The 19138-nt window shown below is 56.6% G+C and overlaps 1 protein-coding gene, 1 long non-coding RNA gene and 1 other non-coding gene across 3 annotated transcripts; all 3 read right to left on the bottom strand.

Annotated features, from left to right (window-relative positions):
• Positions 1-5438: 5438 nt before the first annotated feature.
• LOC142048165 (uncharacterized) lies at positions 5439-14165 on the bottom strand. Its single transcript, XM_075074807.1, has 10 exons — positions 14149-14165; positions 9828-9946; positions 9445-9551; positions 8893-9042; positions 8537-8691; positions 8004-8151; positions 7747-7884; positions 7151-7327; positions 6700-6855; positions 5439-5579 (listed from the first exon to the last, which is right to left on the bottom strand). Exons 1-10 carry the CDS (start codon positions 14163-14165, stop codon positions 5439-5441), a joined length of 1308 nt encoding a protein of 435 aa, XP_074930908.1.
• A 37-nt stretch (positions 14166-14202) lies between these two features.
• On the bottom strand, positions 14203-17066 carry LOC142048311 (uncharacterized). The gene is made up of 3 exons (XR_012657447.1): positions 16532-17066; positions 15888-15995; positions 14203-14809 (listed from the first exon to the last, which is right to left on the bottom strand). It is a non-coding gene; the product is annotated as an uncharacterized LOC142048311 (long non-coding RNA).
• On the bottom strand, positions 15654-15736 carry LOC142048507 (small nucleolar RNA SNORD45). Its single transcript, XR_012657489.1, has one exon. It is a non-coding gene; the product is annotated as a small nucleolar RNA SNORD45 (small nucleolar RNA).
• Positions 17067-19138: the final 2072 nt, after the last annotated feature.

Genomic DNA, 19138 nt, shown 5'->3' with positions numbered 1-19138 from the left:
GTTCTAATGTGACTATTGGTATTGGTGCCCAGTCATGCGTTGTATTTCATCCTGAATATGCAAGGATATTTCCTGAAAGGCTGTGTGTTGTACAGATCGCTTTTAGATGATGTAGGTTCAAGGTTTGCACAACCGAACATGGTGCCATGCTCTACATCTGCCTGTCTACAGCTAGTAATGTGCATGTTTGTGTAGCTTGTTGTGTGCTTCTGTTCTTTGCAATAAGAATGGTTTGGAGTGTGCTTTTTACCATTTTCACCTTGTATCACTTAGCTTCTGTTTTTAAATACTTTTGCTTTGCCTAATGGTTTTTGAAATTGTTACCAAAACCCACTGAGAAAGCATTGTTACTGAACTCGGTACAGTTTCTTCCTTTTGATCTGCGGGTTCGAACAAATACCAAACCCAGCAGACGCCCTATGTTTTGAGGACAGTTCTGTGCAGCTCAATGACTCCTTTTCATGTCCGTAAATACTTGAGTGTTTGTTCCTGAAACCATATAATGGAAGTGATGTTGTTTGGGCCCCTCTCAGTACAGAAATGTCTTCAGTGGACTGCCGTGAAGGTAAATATTATCGTTGCTACACAAAGTGGTGTTCTGAATTTCTGCATTTGCTCTTTCCACTTTCTCTGATGAAGCAGTTGACTAGTTTGCCTGCAAATGAAAATCCCTAAAACCCAGTGTACAAATTTTGGCACAGGGTTAGAGCCCAGTGCCTTTGTGGGTCAAATCCCCCATTTTTGGATCTGGGTGACCTCAGGGTTGGATGCTGCTTTAGTTTCCCAAAGGTGAAGCCTTTCTTTAGTATAGCACGACTTTGAATTTACATTTGGAAAAGGGGCAGCATTTTTCGTCAGGTTTGAAAACACTGTCGTTCTGCTACTAAAATGTAAATAACAGAAGGAAATACTGGACTGGTAATGGCCTAGATCGTGATTTGCCACTTGGGTCGAATACTGCGTGTAACTACACATTTTAAAACGGCCCTTGCAGTATCAAAATTACTATGTGGTGTGTTTACTTTTCGTCTTGATGTTTGGTATAGCTGCTTTTCCTTCACTCGAATGGTGTGAGGCATTACTCTAACCCTGGCTCATTGGAGCTGATCACTTGATAAGCTGTTCGGATAACTTAACCTAGAGATTCATGAGCTCAGGGTCTGTGCCTGTGAAGAATACAGCTGCTGATTCCCATGGAATGGGCTACAATCAACCTAAAATTGAAAGCCTTTTGTATGTAGGTCTAAATCTGACATCCGTAATTCTGTCCCCGATTGGTTCAGATTCCTTTTTGGACATGAATGCCTCTCCTTGTGAGCTTGAGTGCGCTGAGAGGAGAAAAGGAGAGTTAGTTGAAAAGGAGAAGATGACAGGCTTTTTCTGCTTAAAGTAATCGTGGAAATGTCATTTTAAGTGTGGGTCTTAAGATGAGATGTATGTGCGTTTCTGTCCTTAACAGGACAAAAATTTTGAGCCCGTTCCCAGAACGGAAAGAGCACAGGAATTCCGTGGAGTTTCATGGTGGGGGTGAAAGGTCCCAACACAAGGGTGCTATGCTGACAAGCAGTGGAAAATATGCAATGCCAGCTCTTAATGCGTAAGTATGGAATCAATGGGACTGACCAAAAAGTGAACGAGAGGAACCTTGGGGAAATGTCTGAGTGGCAACGCAACCGACCTGGCCAGCCCCTGCAGTTACGGGGGAGGAAGCATTGCCATTGTACCTTCACCTTAAAATGTGGGATACTTTCTAATATTACAGTAGGGGGGTCCTCCTGTTCATGCCCCTGGGAGCTGGTTAATCGTGTGGTGTGCTAAGAACCTGTATTTCTACAAAACATTTCAGCGGTGGTTACAGCGGAGTCATTCTCTTTGAAAGCTGGTTTTGGTTCTGTTTGATATTGCAAAGGCTCCTTGCAACATTTTAACAGCTGGCTGTTGGACTGAGATTTCCTCCCCCTCTGACTTTTATCAAATGCCATGTGTGGAACAGCCTGAAGTTTTCCTGTTGCTATAAGCTAAGAAAATACTACTGTGTGCTGACAAGCGTGGCTGTTTTAAAATGCACTAGGTAGCACTTCTGTTTCTCTGTCACGGATCTCCTTCTGTAGAAGCTGTAACGTAGACTACTTCCATTTCTAAAATGTAGCTACTTGGAGACTAACTTGGTCCTGAGCCCGCAATTTACATTTACCCGCTGGCAAAGGAGAGGTGGGATTCATTTCAATTGATTTCTAGCTGTCAGAAAACCTATTTTTTCTAGCCTGAGCTAATTTCTGGGTTGATCAAACGAATGGGAGAGTTCTGCAGAAGGTGAATTGTTGCCCCTCCCTCTTCTAGTGTTGTGGCTGTAGAAAAGTAGTTTAAACTAAAGGCTAATGTGGAGCGAGAAGAATTCCATCTGTTCTCTTCCTCTGATAAAATCCAAAGCTTGGGAAAGTTTTCCTTGACCCATCTTTAACTAGTGTCTTTTTCCTTCCCCCACACCCTGCTCCAGGGAAGCTTATGCGAGAGAAAAGAAGGAAAGGTCCCTCTTTTTACCAGAGGAGTCGTCTTTCTCCTCTTCTTCCTCCTCCTTGTCCTCCTCCTCCTTCTCTGGTGATGATCGTATTCGAGATGAGTTGCTGTGTCTCATTTGTAGTAGGGACCCTGTAACCCAGTTGGGTTATTGGCCATGCCACCTTTTCAGAGGACCACACCCAAATTCCTTTAAGGCATTGCCCAGGTGTTTTCCTGTTGGTTCCTCATCCATCAGCAGCCCCTGGCTCTTCTCAGTCACGGGGTACACTCTTCTCTGAAATGGGGCACACTTTTACAGGAATCGCTGCCCGAGGTAGAAAATACCACAGCAACCATCTCAGAAACCCCAAAGGAGGGTAAAAGAAAAGAAAAACACGGCCAGTGTGGACAGGGTGAACAGGGTGGGCGGTTCTTTTTGGAGAGGCTAGGGGTGGTAAAAGACTAGAAGTTGAGGTGGGGTGGAAAAGAAAAATGGAAGCCCGAGGTGAGCAAAGGATGAGATCAGGGCTCTTTCAGGGTACCTGTCCAGCAGCCCTGCCCTGATGTGAATCACTTCCGTGGTCGGGGTGACCCTTACTGCTCACCCCAACGCCGGCAGCAGGGAGAGGGAGGGAGGACAGCACCCTTCAGGCTGGAAGGGACCTCGTGGCTGGTCACACGTCAATCACTTGCCTGGCCCCGCCTCCTCAAAGGCGATTGGCTGTCCTGGGCCAGCTGACTCCCCTCTGGGTGGGTGTTGTGGGCGACTGGCTCCGCCCTCAGGGTTTAGACCCTCCGGGTGAAACTGTGGGCCCTGAGAAAAGGCTCTGGGTCGTAACAGACAGGTTGTGACCCTGAAAATGAGGGTTTCAGCCCCACAGAGGTGGCTTTGGGCACTGCAAGGATGGGCTCGGTGTTGCAAATGGCGCTCCGGAGCCTGAAAACGAGGGCAACCTCTTGGTTCTGACCGGAGCTGGCCTTGGTGCCCAATAACTCCTGGCAACAGACCACCTCTCCTGCCCTGAGGGACCACCACAACAGATGGAGCCCACAGTCGCGGACCCAACGAACTCAATGGACGTTGTGTGGACATTTCATGGGCGTTTCACAGCGCTGGTCCGTAGACTGAGGGAATGCTATCTGTGTGTTCGGTCAAAGGATGGGAACGGGGGTGGTGGTTCACGAGGTTGTATTGGGTAGTGCGGGACCTGAGCCTGGCAGTAATGGTATGGAAGAAGGGGTGGAGAAAGGACTGTTGTGATTTAACTCTATCCCAGCCAAAAGCAGCACAGCTCCCCAGCACAAGAGGGGACTTTGCCGGGACACGTGATGACTCGCCAGCTTGGCACAGCTGGGTGCCTTTTCCTGTGCTTTGTGCCCTGAGATGTCTCAGCAGGGGCAGGTTGGGCTAAAGCCTCTCTCCTCCTCCGCTCCGGGTGCTGTGGTGCAGCGGGGCAGCTGGGGCTTTGTTGCAAGGACACCCTGGGTCTGGGTGTGCCGTCCTGCGGGCAGCGGCAGAGGCCAGGAATGACACTGTCTGCTCGGCACGCTCAGGGTGCTCCCCATGGCAAGGACACCATGGGACTGGGCTTCTTGTTCCAGCTTTACTAGATTAAAAAAACAAAAAACAAAAAAACCAACAACAAAAAAGACGACTACAGCCATTTTCCATAGAGTTTAATGTCTCCGGGGCTCAGCAGAGCCAGCAGCACAGTGACCGCAGGCTCCACCCTGATGCTGGCATCTCTTTTGTCAGGACAAAGATTGTCTGAGCTGCCAGGGACCTGACCGACTGTTCAGGATCTCCCCCCAAGGGCAGGAGGGCTGCAAGAGAAGGGAGCAGAGCAGATGTGAACACCCACTGCCTGCAGAGACTCCCAGGACCCCCCTCCAGACCATGCCAGCCCCACCCATCTCTATTTCCCTGGCCAGGAGGAGCAGGTGAGACAAACAGAACAGCTGCAAGCTGCTCTCAGGAATGCCCCATGTGCCCCAGGCATGCTCCTCTGCCCCTGAAGCATTTCCCTGGAGCAGGGCCAGGCACGGCAGCACCCTGCCCAGGCTCTGTGCCCTGCCCTCCAGCCCGTGCCAGCACAGCACTGCCCCTACTCACCGTTGCAGATCTCATACAGGCTGTCTTTGCTCCAGTTCCTCAGGCGCCGTGCAGCAAGCCCTAGGCACAGAGCTCCTGTCAGACCTCTGCTCCCCAGCACGCTCCCAGCAGCACGGCCCCGGCCCTGCCAGCTCAGCCACACACCCTCCTCCCCCTCAGCAGCGCCGGCCCCAGGGAAGGACGCTACCCGAGGGTGGTGGGACTGAGCAAGGCTCCCAGCAGCCCACGTGCGTGGTGGGCCCTGCACGGGGCAGCCGGGGCTCTGGCAGCCACGGGGCTGCCCCTTGATGCCGGTGCAGTGGAGGGGACAGGGGACAGGCTGCCAGAAGAGGGTCCCCGGGGGCTGTGGCTCACCGATGAACCTCACGGCTGCCTCTCGCAAGGTGGCCTGAGGGTCATTCAGGTACAGCAGGCTCTGACGCACATATTCTTCTACCCTGTGCCTGTTGTGCTCCAGCTGGAGAGAGCAGAAGGGCATGGGGCTGATACAGACCCTCCCCAGCAATCTAGACCAGTCCCTCCTCCCAGTGCCCTCCTTCCCTCTCAGCCAGCAGCCCTGTGGGACTGAGGTTCCGAGAGTGCCACAGGCACAGGGCAGTAGGGGTTGATGAGAATGCTCTGTCCCACTGCCAGGGCTTGCACGGGCCTGGGTCTTGTTTGGCACCCTGGAGGCAGGGAGGGGAGAGGGGCCTGGAGAGGAGCCCTTGGGGCCTCTGAGCTTGAGGGCAGGGAAGGCAAATGCAGCTGCAGGCTGTGGGCTCCGGGCTGGAGCAGGGGAGATGAGGCACAGCTGCACAGCCCTCCCCAGGGGTACGAGGGGCGGCCCTCATCCAGCCCGGCCCTGGAGCTTGGGGCTTGTCCTCACCAAGCACTTTCCAATCAGGTCTCTCTGATATGTCTTGGCCAGGTCGCTGAGCTTCCTCCACGCCAGGAACTCTGCACAGGTGAGGAGGGTGTCCCTAGAGGCCTGCAGAGAAGCAGAGGCTGGGAGATGGCACCACAGCTCAGGGACGAGACCTGGCATCCTCCTCCACTTGGCCAGGCTCCGAGCCCTTCCCAGCCCCTTACGGGAAGAGGCAGTGGGGGACGGAGACTGAACCAGGTTCAGTGCTGAGGGCAGGGACACGGGGCGGGCACGGCCTCAGGTATCTCACGCTGCCGGCCAGCAGAACAGAGATCCTCAAGAGCTGCCGAGCTCCTGCCAGGGATGGGGCAGACTGAAGGGCAAGGGAGGAGTGGGCCTACGGCTGTAGGCAGCGAGGGCTGGAGTCCCAGAGCCCCTGGGGCAGGACGGAGCCAGCAGCACCTCCCATGGGCATCCTCCAGCAGGACGCTTGGCTGCCCAGCTGGGGCTGCCCCAGCTCCTTCACGCCCAGGCTCCGGACAGGCAGAACTTTGATCCCACGATGCAGTGCCAGGCCCCTTCTGGCTGCATCTTCCTTCCCACTGCTCTCCCTGCCCCAGGCTGGGGAACAAGCTGGCTCTCCCCACCCCTTGGGAGTGCTGCACCTCTCTGCAGAGGCCAAGTTCACCAGCCCTAGGTGAGGGCACCTGCGTGAGCAGGGCTTTGTTTCTGCAGCGCTCCTGCTCTCAGGGAGCTGGGACGTGCCCTGGCCCAAACAGCTGGGGGTCTCTTGGGCGCAGCCCTGGGGGACAGGGGTTGGGGCTCAAAGCCCAGGCCTCCCACACCTGCAGGGACAGCTGGGAAGCCTGTAGGGACTCGTGTGTTTGGTGGCCATGGGCTGCTACTGAGCCTTGCTGGAGCAGGCAGGGCAGGTTGGGGAAATGCCTGTGCCAGGTTCTCTGGCCCAGCTCGTACTGGGTCTGCAGGCTGTGCTGGAGGAGGGCTGAATGGGGAGAGCGGGTGTGGGGGGACCCCAGCTCCCCATCCACCTCTGCAGCAGGCAGCAGGGGGGCAGGAGGAAGGCAGTGGTGGGAGCAGGGCAGGGAAGGAGGGGAGCAGTGGGACCCTGAGGTGACACGCTTTCCCAGACTCTGACATCGAGCAGCCCTTGCCCCTTATGCCCAGGCCACCCCCGTGGTGTCAGCACACCCCTCCCCTCAACACTGGTTGCTGGTCACTGCACCTTGGCCACGCTCCTGATCTGGTCGCTCATATGGAAGAAGAGCGGGAGCAGGACCCTCTGCACTTTCTTCTTCATCATCTTCTTGTTTCTCCCCACCACACTCTTCATCACGTCCTTGAAGAGGCTGATGGAGAGCTCACGCACCTGGCTGCACTCCTGGTAGGGAGGAGGACGGGGGACTTCAGCAACAGCCGCTCCTTGCCCGTGGTGAGCAAGGGCGTCAGCGTGGCTGATGTGAGGGGAGACGCTCTGAGGCCGGATCCTGAACACAGGGGCTGTGGGCCAGATCTGCAGCGGCGGCTCAATGGCCCCAGAGCCCTGAAAGGGCAGGCAACAGGAGTGAAGAGGGGAGGGGAGCCCTGGCCAAGTGCTGCCCACGGGGCTGGGCTGAGGGGCAGCACTCTTTGCAGAGTGCCCCTCTGTAGGGCTCAGGCTCCCGCGGCAGCCTTACATCATCAAAGAGGGGCTGGAGCTTCTCCACCAGCTGCGGAGCCATCAGGCTGGCCTCCTCCCTCTTCATGTGACCCATCATGTTCCTGACGAACACCAGGGCCTTCACCCTGACGTGAGTGTTGGCATCCTGCAGGGTCTCCATCACGTCTGGCAGCAGGACCTGTATTTTTCTTGCCTGTATGAAGGACACAGTTTCCTTATTCTGAAGCAGCGAAAGACCACCCTGGCATGCATGCAGCGGTCGGTGAGCACCAGGCTCCCGTCCGGCTTCCCAGCAGGTGGCACAGGAGTCGCTGCAGCAGCCTCCTGGCAGGCAGTGGCCACTGATGGGGATGTGGGGAGAGCCCGAGGAAGGGCAGCGAGGGCAGGAGAGGCAGTGTCACCTGCTCAGCCACCCCCGTTCCCGACCATCCAGAAGGGGCAGGTGGATTGGTAACCCTCTGTGCCAGGACGGCTCCCCAGGCACCCACCAGCCCCCTCCATAGCAGGGAGGGTGACTCTGTAGCCCTCACCCCACGTTGTGACTCCCAGCCAAGGCCAGGCCACCGCGTTACCCGCTGCCAACATGGCTCTGCTCGACTATACCCTGCTCACCGTCTCCGGAGTCTCCGAGAGCGTGATGAGGCCCCTGAGCGCCAGCGGGAGCATCGCCAGGCTTGCATGCCTCAGGTACCTCTGGGCTTTGTACAGGGCAGCAAACTCCCCTGTTTCGATGTCAGCGCGGACCAGCAGCTAGAACGAAGGCAGCAGTGAGAGACGAGCAGAGCCCACGGGGCTCCCTCCGCCTCCACCCAGGCAGGACACGCGGGCGGCGGCAAGTGTCTCCTCTCCCCAGACTTGAAGCCACTCACAGCCAAGGGGCAGAAGAAGGCGTCCTCTGCAGCACAGCTGAACACCTTGCGCAGCCGCTGGTCCTGGAGCACGCTGAGCAGCTCCGTCAAGACATTCCACAAAGCCCAAGGCACGGAGGCCATCACCTCCCACATGGCCAGGGCAGCGCTGCAGACCCAGAGTGCTCGGTCAGCAAGGCTGCCTCAGCCACTGCACCGTGCCCGGGCCAGCCTCTCCAGCCCCAGGCTGCGCTGCAGCCCTGGCTCTGCCCACCCCCCTCGCGTGGGGTGCCCGGGGGCCCTGCCCGTGCCCGCAGGAGGGGGCTGAGGTGGTGTTCCCCATGGGGCAGGGAGGAGCGTGGTGGCGGGGCTCTGGCTTGGCCAGCTTTGGCTGCTGCGGGCCTGGCTGACCCACTGGGGCTGGGAAGGGTGGTGGGATGGAGGGCCCTGCTCCTTGCGGATGTCCTGCCGTTTTCCCTGGGTCTGGCAGCCAGAGGGTCTCTGGGCCCCTCTCCCCGCAGGGAACAAGCCCTCCAGGCTGTCGGGGCCAGTACCTGTCACATGTTGGAGAGATCATCAGCAGGCTCCTGACCACATCCCTGGGGCACCACTTGGTCAGCAGGAGAAGGAGTGAGTGCAGGCTGTGCCGGGCTGGCTCCCTGCGGATGCACTCCACGTTTTTGTGGATGTACCTCATGATCTTTGGCACCTGGTGGGGACACAGGTCAGGGTGGTGCTACCAGTGGAGTGCAGCCATTTTGCAAGCTGCCAGTGAAACTGCTGCCTTCCCCATCCCTCTCTGCTGCCTTGAAGGGGCTTCAGGTGCGCGAGAGAGCTGGGTTAGGGAAGAAGGGAAGAGCAAGGCCTGACAGGGCTCATGGGCAGGGCAGGCCAGCCACAGGGCACTTACATCCGTCAGCCAGGAGGCAGGGTCTCTCACAGCCGTGTCCAGGACTTCGCTGCCCAGCTCCCTGTCATAGCTGTCGTCTGCTGTCAAGGCCTCAATGGCCACGAGGAGAACCTCTGTCTTCTGAGAAGGCTGGAGGTATTCTCCAAACAACTATGGGAGGGAGGAAGGAAGGGAGGGAAGACACGTCACGCCGAGCACCTGGATGGTCTTGCTTGGCTGAGCACCGCGAGCAGCTCTGGCAAGAGATGCCCGGCAGTGCTGGCAGCAGTGGCGCAGGACAGCTGGAAGCAGGGATTGCATTCTCTGCAGGGGAAAGGATGAGAGCTGAGGGGCCCCAGGGTGACGGAGGAGGGCTGGGGTCATGGCTGCCGTGTGTTGGCCCTGCAGAGAACCAGGGCTCACTGGTGGCCAGGAGGGCTGCAGTGCTGCCCTCGGATAGTCCATGCCGGGGGTCAGCAGTGTGCCAGCCCCACTGATTCTGGTTCCCTTTGCTCACACAAACCTCCTGCCAATGGCACGGGCAAGAGTCCAAGCAAGGGGGGAGCTCATTACCGTGCTCATGTCGCTGCTGTCAAGCGATGAAAGCAACCAGGTGCTCTCAGAATCCCATCCCAATTGGAGCTCTGGATCCTCGGGATTATCCTCTGGCAGTGTCTCGCCTACGTGGAGGAGAAACACCGAGGAGTCAGTAGGACACAGCATCTTTGCCAATGAGCTTGCCAATGGGGGAAACAGGCTTGAAGCTTGGCACGGCTGAGGAGGGGGGCTGCACTGGGGCCAGATCCCAGCCCTGAGCAGCCCTGGCACTCAGGCACCATGTGCCCCCTGCCCATGGGACCCCTGCTGCCAACGTGCCAAGGAAGCGGGATCCCAGCATCGAGCTGGTTGTGCTCGCTGGCCCCGACCCTGCCAGTCCGGGGGGGCCCCTCACTCACCGCTGTGCAGCGACTGGACCATGCACACCTCGTAGGGCTCTGATGCAGAGCTGCTCTCCTGGGGAGCCCCCACCTCCTCCCAGGCCACCCTGAGGCGGCTGGGGGATCTCTCCAGCATCCTGCAAATGGAGGAGAGTGGAAGGGGACAGCGGGGCAGCTTAAGGGAAACGGCTCGGTGCCGCAGGGCTACCAGGGGCAGCAGGGAAAGGCGTGGGCTGCGCTCGGGGTCTCCTCGCCAGCTCCGCGCTCCTGCCCTGTCCCGTCGCTGTCTTGTCAGACACTGCAGGGCCGCAGCCACGCTGGCTATATATGGTGCCGTGGGGTGTCAGAGGGGGGTGACAAAGGGCCCCATTGTGACCCGCTGCCCGGGCCGGGAGGGGCGGGGCGCCGACAGCAGGGCGTCGGGATCCAGCTCGGCATTGGCCTGTGGGTTCTCTCAGGGTGCCCCCTGGTCCCCAGTCTGACCTTACGTCCCCTCAGAACCTTCCTGTGCCCTCCGGCTCGTCCCAGGGCCCTGCATTCACACACCCCGGCATGGACTTCCCTGAGAGACCCCTGCTTCTCCCCCTCTGTGTCGTGCCCCCTTCACGGCTCTCCACTTCCTGGCATCTCACAACTACATCCTTTCCTTGACTCCGAAAATCTCTCTCAGCACCAGGAAGCAAAAGATGTTTACATCGGCTCCTCTGCTCCGATCGGTGTTTGGGGCTGCAGCTGTCGATGGGACTCTTACAGTGTGGATCGCTTACCAGATGCTGTCAGAATAGGAAACCCAGAAGAGATAATCTCTGTCTTCTGCACTGCCTAAACATCTTTAATCAATGCCCTCACCTGCAGCCTAAGAGACAGAGGACTTGAGGAGTCATCTGAAAAGCCTGCTCCGAACACATGGATCTCTCCGGGATCCAAACCAACGCCAACTGACCTGGACAGCTTCTAAGCTGCTCCTTATTTGTGCCTTTAGAGATGTCTCAAGATTTCTAAGGTGGGCAGTGGCGAGGATGGACATGTTTTGATGGTGTCTGCTGTCTCGCTGATTACAGAAGCTTTCATTCACCACTGTCTTCAGCAACCCTGGCTCGAGGTGCAACTCACCGCTTTAGACAGTGGGAGACTGTTGGAGGTGGCAGACTAGTTGGCAGACTAGTTGGCCTGGGGTGAAATTGGTGAGACCACAGAGGGGAAACATGCCAGCCAAAAGATTGTCAAGTAGAGCATCAGGATAAAAGGGGAAAAGAGGGACTAGGAGGTGCAGCTGAGAATGAGCCAGGGATGTCTGGCGGTCCCAGTCCAGCAGCCCCGTACCCGCTCCGTGCAGCCTGCAGCAGGACAAGAAACCTGTTGCCCTGACTGTACCGACGGTGCCTGACTGGCTGCTGCTGTCAGGCGGAGCAGGAGCGCTCCCAGCGTCAGCAACGGGGCACCGTGGTGTGCTGGTTTTGGCTGGGGTAGAGTTAATAGAGTTAATAATAAGTATGCCCTATCCTCATAGTAGCTAGGATAGGGCATAGTTTGGATTTGTGCTGAAAACTGTGTTGATAACCGAGGGATGTTTTCGTATTGCTGAGCAGGGCTTACCCAGAGTCAAGACCTTTTCTGCGAGTGGGCTTGGGGCGCACAAGGGGTTGGGAGGGGGCAAAGCTGGGACAGCTGACCCATACTGACCCAAGAGATATTCCACACCGTATGACGTCATGCTCAGTCTATAAAGCTGGGGGAAGAAGGAGGAAGGGGGGGATGTTCAGAGCGGTGGCGTTTGTCTTCCCAAGTCACCGTTACGCATGATGGAACCCTGCTTTCCTGGAGATGGCTGAACACCTACCGTGCGATGGAAAGCAATGAATGGATTCCTGGCTTTGTTTTACTTGCGTGCATGGCTTTTGCTCACCAGCTCCAGCGTGGCAAGGTTTTGGTAGCAGTGGGGGCTACACGGGTGGCTTCTGTGAGGAGATGACAGAAGCTGGGCCCTTGTCCAGCAGAGCCAATAGCAGCCAGCTCCAAGATGGATCTGTCGCTGCCCAAGACTGAGCCCATCAGCAATGGTGGTAGTGCCTCTGGGATAACATACATAGAAGGGGTAGAAACTGCTGTGCAACAGCAGCTGGGAGAGAGGATTGAGGCTATGTGAGAGAAACAACTCAGCAGACACCAATATTAGTGAAGAAGGAGGGGGAGGAGTTGCCCTAGGCTCTGCAGCCTGCGGTGAAGACCATGGTGAGGCCGGCTGTCCCCCCGCCGTGGAGGTAACGGTGGCGCAGGTATACACCTGCAGCCCCTGGAGGACCCCACGCTGGAGCAGGTGGATGCACCCAAAAGGGGCTGTGATCCCATGGAAAGCCCACGCTGGAGCAGGCTCTGGCAGCACCTGTGGACCCATGGAGAGCAGCCCACACTGAAGTAACTTTTCTGGAAGGGCATGTGACCCCGTCGAGGACCCACGCTGGAGCAGTCTGTTCCTGAAGGACTGCACCCCGTGGAAGGGACCCATGCTAGAGCAGTACGTGAAGAACGGCAGTCTGTGGGAAGGGCCCAAGTTGGAGAAGTTCATGGAGGACTGTCGCCCATGGGAGAGACCCCGTGCTGGAGCGGGGGAAGAGAGTGAGGAGGAAGGAGCGGCAGAGAGGCCATGTGATGAATTGGCTGCAACCCCCATTCCCTGTACCCCTGCGCTGCTCAGGGGTAGGAGGTGGGGAAATTGTGAGTGAAGTTGAGTTTGGGTAGAAGGGAGGGTTGGGGCTAAGATGTTTTTATGTTTCTTCTTATGTCTCATTATCCTACTTTGATTTGATTGTCAAAGTCAATAAATTCATTTCTCCATGACGAGTCTGCTTTGCCCATGAAGGTAATTGCTGACTGATCTCCCTGTCCTTAGCTCAGCCCACAGAATCCCAGAATGGCGGGGGCTGGAAGGGACCTCTGGCGATCATCCCGTCCCACCCCCTGCTCAAGCAGGCACTCCCAGAGCAGGGGGCACAGGACCGCGTCCAGGCGGGGTGTGAATGTCTCCAGGGAAGGGGCTCCACAGCCTCTCTGGGCAGCCTGTGCCCCTGCTCTGGCACCCACACAGGGCAGGGGTTTGTCCTCATGTTCAGGTGGAACTTCCCATGTTCCAGCTTGTGCCCGTTGCCCCTTGTCCTGTCGTTGGGCACCACTGAAAAGAGTCCAACCCCATCCTCTTGACACCCACCCTTCAGATATTCATAAGCATTGATGAGATCCCCCCTCAGCCTTCTCTTCTCCAGGCTGAACAAACCCCGGTCTCTCAGCCTTTCCTCATAAGGGAGATGCTCCAGCTCCTGATCATCTTGGTAGCCTTGACCCTTATATCACGTGCTGAGGAGGGGGAGTGATAGAGCAGCTTGGTGGGCACCTGGTGGCCATCCAAGGTCAACCTACCACAGCTGTCCACCTGGCAAATCCTTCCACAGGTGTCTCTTGGGTGCCCAGAGTGATGCCTGTGACTGATGGGTGGGGAAAACTCCCCCTGGCACGGTCCCCATGACAGACCTTGATTCCCCATCATCCCACAGCCCTCCTGCCTTGGCACCCCTGCCAGCACATGGCCCCTTACCAGCCCTGGCTGTATCCCATGCAAGGCTTCACAGGGAGCCCTGCTCTGGGGTCTGCTGGGGTCTGGGCATGCGTAAGCCCAGACTGGCTTGGGGAGGGGGCCCACGTGAACCTCACAAAGTTCAACAAGGCCAAGTGCAAGGTCCTGCACCTGGATCAGGGCAATCCCCAGTATCCCCACTATCAATAAAAACTGAGACATGAACGGATGGAGAGAAGCCCTGAGACAAAGGACCTGGGGATATTGGTGGACGGAAAAAGTTGCTCTCCTGGGGAGCCCCCACCTCCTCCCAGGCCACCCTGGGGTGGCTGGGGGTTCTCTCCAGCATCCTGCAAATGGAGGAGAGTGGAAGGGGACAGCGGGGCAGCTTAAGGGAAACGGCTCGGTGCCGCAGGGCTGCCAGGGGCAGCAGGGAGAGGCGTGGGCTGCGCTCGGGGCCTCCTCGCCAGCTCCGCTGTAATGGTTTTATCTGGGGTAGAGTTAATTTTCTTCACTGCAGCTGGCACAGTGCTGTGCTTTGGGCTCAGTATGAAAACAACGTTGATAACACACTGATGCTTTAGTTGTTGCCGGGTGCACGGGAAGCCGGGAGGGGAGGGGGCACAGCCAATAGAGCAGATTCAAACTGGCCAAAGGGATATTCCTTTTCACCTAACATCATGCCCAGAGTGTTAACTGGGAGGAGCTGGCCGGGGGAGAGAGGCAGCAATAGCGGCTCAGAGTCGGGCAGCATCAGTATATAGGTATTACCTGAACGTATAGATCATGTCGTCATTACACAATTATTTTAATACTCACTATTATTTCTGTCCGTACCAGTACCTATAAAATCCAAACCTTTACTCATCCTCTGGCCGTACGCATCTTTCACCTCAACATACACCAAGAAGCATTCGTAAACTCCAAACGTGACTACCTACAATTTCCAGTAAAGCCTGCAGCTAGGACATATTTTGAGAAGACTGTGCAAAATTCATGAAGAATATAGACAACATCACCAGTCAAGCAACTGAAAAAGCACGACGTTCCCAAATCTGACAACTTCTTGAGAAGAGGAACCGTAAACCTTTGCCCGTTGCATTATGTTTTTTTCCTCGGTAACACATCGAAACAGTTTTTGCCGTTGGTATCCAACAGCACCTGGTTCCTAAGCCCGCAATCATCACAATCACTGACTCAAAGGCGCTGTCTCAACAACTACCCTGTTACCTTTACCTGGACGTGCTGAGGGTCGACAGAAGATGAGGATCAGGACCTGCGCCGGCATTTATTCCACCACATTCGCGCTGTCAGGGTTTGAGGAATGCCAGAACTTCGTCCATCTCCATTCGGTGCAGCCATCCCACGAGATCCACTGCTGTCTGCCCCAGGAAACACTGCTTGCCCTCAAAGACTCCAACAGAGTGCGTCCCTAAGCCGGGCATTATTTTAGTCCTTCATCAGATAAGCGCAGCATCAAACCAGAGCACGGAAAATGCCTTAGTTAACCCTTACAAAGCCTGCAGGGCATCACATGCTTCCCAACCCATCCACCACTTGGGATGTACGAAACACGCACGGACACGACCTGCAGTACACACGCCTGTACATACGCACGCGCACACCTACGCTACTACACTTCCCTCCTCCCCTCTATTTTCTGCTCTAAAAGTACCAAGCTCAATGCCAAGGTAAACGTGTGCAAGTAGTAAGGCACCAATTCACTCTAGATCAGCAGTTATTACCTTAGCGCGCAGACAAACGCTCAAATCCCCACGAGTCTCAAAAGTAACAACTCTAACATTTAACGAAACTTACTAGCAAGGGCCAAAGCTGCCACCACCAGCAGCTGCGCTAGGAAGGCAATTCTCATACGCGTCTATATCTATCTCCCCTTCTTCTATTGTTTACCTCTGCTACCCGTAAGCATTACTTTCTCGATGCAGCACTTTAAGCCACATCTTTTCCGCACGGCAACAACAATCGTAAGCAACTCCAGCTGCCTTGCGGGCACTAAACACGACTGCCAGCTCTTCCCCCCTCCAGACATAAGCAGTTATTGATGCTTTCTGCCTCCCGGAACTGCAATGCAATTACTGGGGGCTACGTCTGGTAACCTCTGCCTCCGCCTGATGCTGCTAGTTGCCGTGTTCATCAACCCAAAGAAGAACAGGGCAGCACTGCGCCCAGATTCAGGACAGTGGCCTTCAAGGGAGACACATGGAAATACAGCTGCAGCCTCCTTGCAGACAGAGAAGCAACAAGTAGTTTGTTCCCAGGTCTCAGAGTAATTCTAGAGCTAAACTGACCGTCTTCAGGTTTATGCTCAGATAATACATGCCAAGACCCATCATGGACCATGGGGAACTAACCTTTGTACGTCACGGGGGATGGCAGGGCAAGAGAGGAGCAGCTGGGGAGCTCGCACCCACACCCTAACACTCAACATGGGAATAAGGGTTGTCACACCTAACAAAAGCACAGCTGTGCTGAAATTAGCTCATACTCACACAACTGCCTTTCAGTGTCCCACACAAAGCTGCAGAGGCCAAGCATTTCTCCAGAAGTAACGTGCTCAGGGCATCAGGTTTTCTTAGTGCGCCCTTTCATGGCATGACCTTTAAAAAGCACCAATAAAACATAAGTTCAGGTTCAAAAGGAGCTTTAAGATCATCAAGTCCAACCGTTAACCGAGCACTGCCAAGGCCACCACTTAAACCACGTCCCCAAGCACCGCATCTACAGGTCTTTTAAATACCCCAGGGATGGCGACTCCCCCACCTCTCTGGGCAGCCTCTTCCAATGCCTGACCGCTCTTGCGGTAAAGACGTTTCTCCTATTATCCAATCGAAACCTCCCCTGGCACAACTTAAGGCCGTTTCCTCTCGTCCTATTGCTTGTAACCTGGGAAAGAGGGCGACCCCCCCTCACTACAGCCCCCTTTTGGGCAGCTGCACAGAGCGATAAGGTCTCTCTTCCTCAGCCTCCTCTTCTCCAGGCTAAGCCCCCCCAGCTCCCTCAGCCGCTCCCCAGCACGCTTGCTCTCCAGACCCTTCCCCAGCTCCGTTACCCTTCTCTGGGCACGCTCCAGCACCTCAAGGGCCTTCTCCGCCGGGCACATTCCAGCCGCTCTGCCCCAAGCCTGGAGCCTTGCCTGGGGTTGGTGTGACCCAAGGGCAGGACCCGGCACTTGCCCTTGTTAAACCTCGTCCAGTTGGCCTCGGCCCGTCGATCCAGCCTGTCCAGGTCGCTCTGCAGAGCCTTCCTGCCCTCGAGCAGATGCCAGCCGGGTGGGTCAGGGCCAGCTCGGAGGGTTTCCAGCCCGGGAGCATTTCGGGCAACGCCGCAGCAGCACGTGCCTGCTCGGAGACGGATCTTCCTCCGCCTGCCCGGACCGCGGGCACGTTCCCGCCCTCCTTCCCGGCCTGCCCGAGCCCTCCCGAGGAAACGGAGCGAAGGAAAACCCCTGATGAGCCCGAGGCGAACCCCAGCTCGCCGCTGACCAGGGGTCCCCCGGCGCCCGGCCCGACCCAGGCGGGCTCGGCCGCACTGCCCGACCCGGGCCCACCGCAGCGCAGGGCGCGGAGCGGCCGAGCCGGAGTCCCCGCGCTGCCCCAGGGCTCCGGCGCCGCCGCTCCGGCCGGGCCGGGCCGGGCCGGGCCGGGCCCCTCCCCGCCACGCCGAGCCGCGCGCAGCACCGACCTCGGCCGCCGCCCGCGCCGGAAGGGCGGAGCGTCCGGCAGGACCCCCCTAGGGCTGCCCGTGGCGTTCGCCTGACACGCGCCGGCGCGCTCGGGCTGGACCCGGCGGGCGGGACTCGGCGGCCCGCTGCGCGGAAGGACCCCGCCCGGAAGCGGGCGCGCCGCAGCGGGCGCCGCGGCTCTGGGGAGGGGCTCAGCCCAGGGAAGGGGGGCGACGGCGCTGCCCTCGGAAATGAGCCCTTTCCTTCCTAAGTAACGCTCTTACTTCGACTGCGCCGTTAGCGGTATCCTGAAGAAGACGGAATTTGGGGAATTTTCCGTAAGCCCTAAGAGTGAACTCCGTGAGCCCGGCACACAGACTTTGGCGGCCGGAGTCGGGAACTGAGAGACAGGGAAGCCCTTGTTCTACGACTCTAGCCTTGAGGAGAGCTGAGACACTGATCGAAGCAAACGTCCCGGCGCAGAAGCTGCCGAGAACGGGGCGATAAAGTGTATAGTCAAGGAGAACAACTGATTGGGATGCTGACAAGAACTAAAGCAAAGTGCCCTGTACGGGAGCTACCCTCGATATAGCAGTAAAAATCAGGCCCATACGCCGGCAACCGCCCCCTGTCTCTAGTAAGCAAGCCCCTTACTCCCTGAGCACGCGCGGTGAATTAAAAGCGAGCTGTACCTTTACATCGAGGCGAGAAAGCGATGAACCAATTATTAGTTGAGGCGTGTGAATATTAGCTGTGACTGACACATTTAACTGTACAAATGCGTTGCAGTTCCTCGGGGTGGGGTGCAGCTTTGTGGGTTACCACCTAGCACCAATCTTTGCACAAAAATTGATCAAATAAAATGACTCCGCCCTGTGTGGAGTTTGGTGTTCTGCACGCCAGGCAGACGAACCCGCCTTTTGGGGTAACGTTAGTTACCAACGCTGGGCTCTGGCAGACGCCATCCGTGCCGGGCAGGAATGGCTTTCTGAGACTCTGAATGAACAAATATGCGTAACGCTGGCTGGCACCGAGCAATGGAAAACAATGCTCTTTTCTGGGCCTGGATTTTGGGTCTGGGAAAGGGGTTGGGGGCATGTTGGGGAGCTTTGGTGTCTTTTTCAATACAGCAAATACTTGTCCAGCATGTCACAGTATTAATCTTCCCGCAGGTAAATAAGATGGCGGTTTACAGCCATGAAGCACTTCTCTGAGCCATGTAGACGTCACACCTGGTGACAGGATTTGTACCGTCCAGCACTATATTCGGAGGGTGGGTGACGGGGTCTGTAGTGAAGCAGGGGCGTTTTGGTGCGTAGCTGTATGTAATTTCACAGAGGGTTCAGTTGGGAAGGGACCTCTGGAGGTCACCCAGTCCATGCCCCCTGCTCAAGCAGGGCCACCCAGAGCCCATGTCCCAGGCCCGTGTCCAGTTGGGTTTTGACTGTCTCCAAGGATGGAGACTCCACAACCTCTCTGGGCAGCCTGTGCCAGTGTTTGACCCACCCTCAGAGTAAAGAATAAAAAAACCAAAACAAACCAGAAAGTATGTTTTCTTGTGTTCGGGTGGGATTTCGTGTGTTTTCATTTGTGCCCATTGCCTCTTGGCCTGTCGGTGGGCACCACTGCAGAGTGCGTGGCTCCCTCTGCTTCCATACCAGGAGTTCCTGTTCATGCACGTTGATGAGATCCCCCTGAGCCTTCAACAGGCTGAACAGTCCCCGCTCTCTCAGCCTCACGCTCCAGACCCTTCATCATCGCCGTGGCCCACCCTTGGACCGTCTCCAGTATGTCCATGTCCTCGACACAGGGATCACAGCACTGGACGCTGCGCTCCAGGCGCAGCCTCACCAGCGCTGAGCGACTTCCCCAAGAAGTCCAGGAAAGCGCATTCTGCCAGCACTGAAAGAAGGGCCTGTCCAAGTTAAAAAACAAAATCTCACAAAAATCCCTCCTTCTCAGCTGTTCTTGCCGCAAATCTGGTTAAGTGTGTATACGCTGATGGGTTTAAATGTACTGGATTTGAAATAAACATGATGCTTTAAGTCATTCTTAAGGAAAGGCTACACAGTTTCACTT

Source organism: Phalacrocorax aristotelis, chromosome 25, assembly GCF_949628215.1.
Source record: "Phalacrocorax aristotelis chromosome 25, bGulAri2.1, whole genome shotgun sequence".
Classification (NCBI taxonomy): Eukaryota; Metazoa; Chordata; class Aves; order Suliformes; family Phalacrocoracidae; genus Phalacrocorax; species Phalacrocorax aristotelis.
Note: the sequence above shows the minus strand (reverse complement) of the source record. Positions and strands in the feature narration are given on the sequence as shown.

Bases quoted from the DNA above. Each gene is read 5' to 3' on its own strand.
- LOC142048165 (XM_075074807.1), bottom strand. The intron at 8,692-8,892 runs GTAAGTGCCCTG...TGTCCCCACCAG, and splicing joins CTGCCTCCTGGCTGACGGAT to GTGCCAAAGATCATGAGGTA. The intron at 7,885-8,003 runs GTGAGTGGCTTC...CCTTCGTTCTAG, and splicing joins CCTTCTTCTGCCCCTTGGCT to CTGCTGGTCCGCGCTGACAT.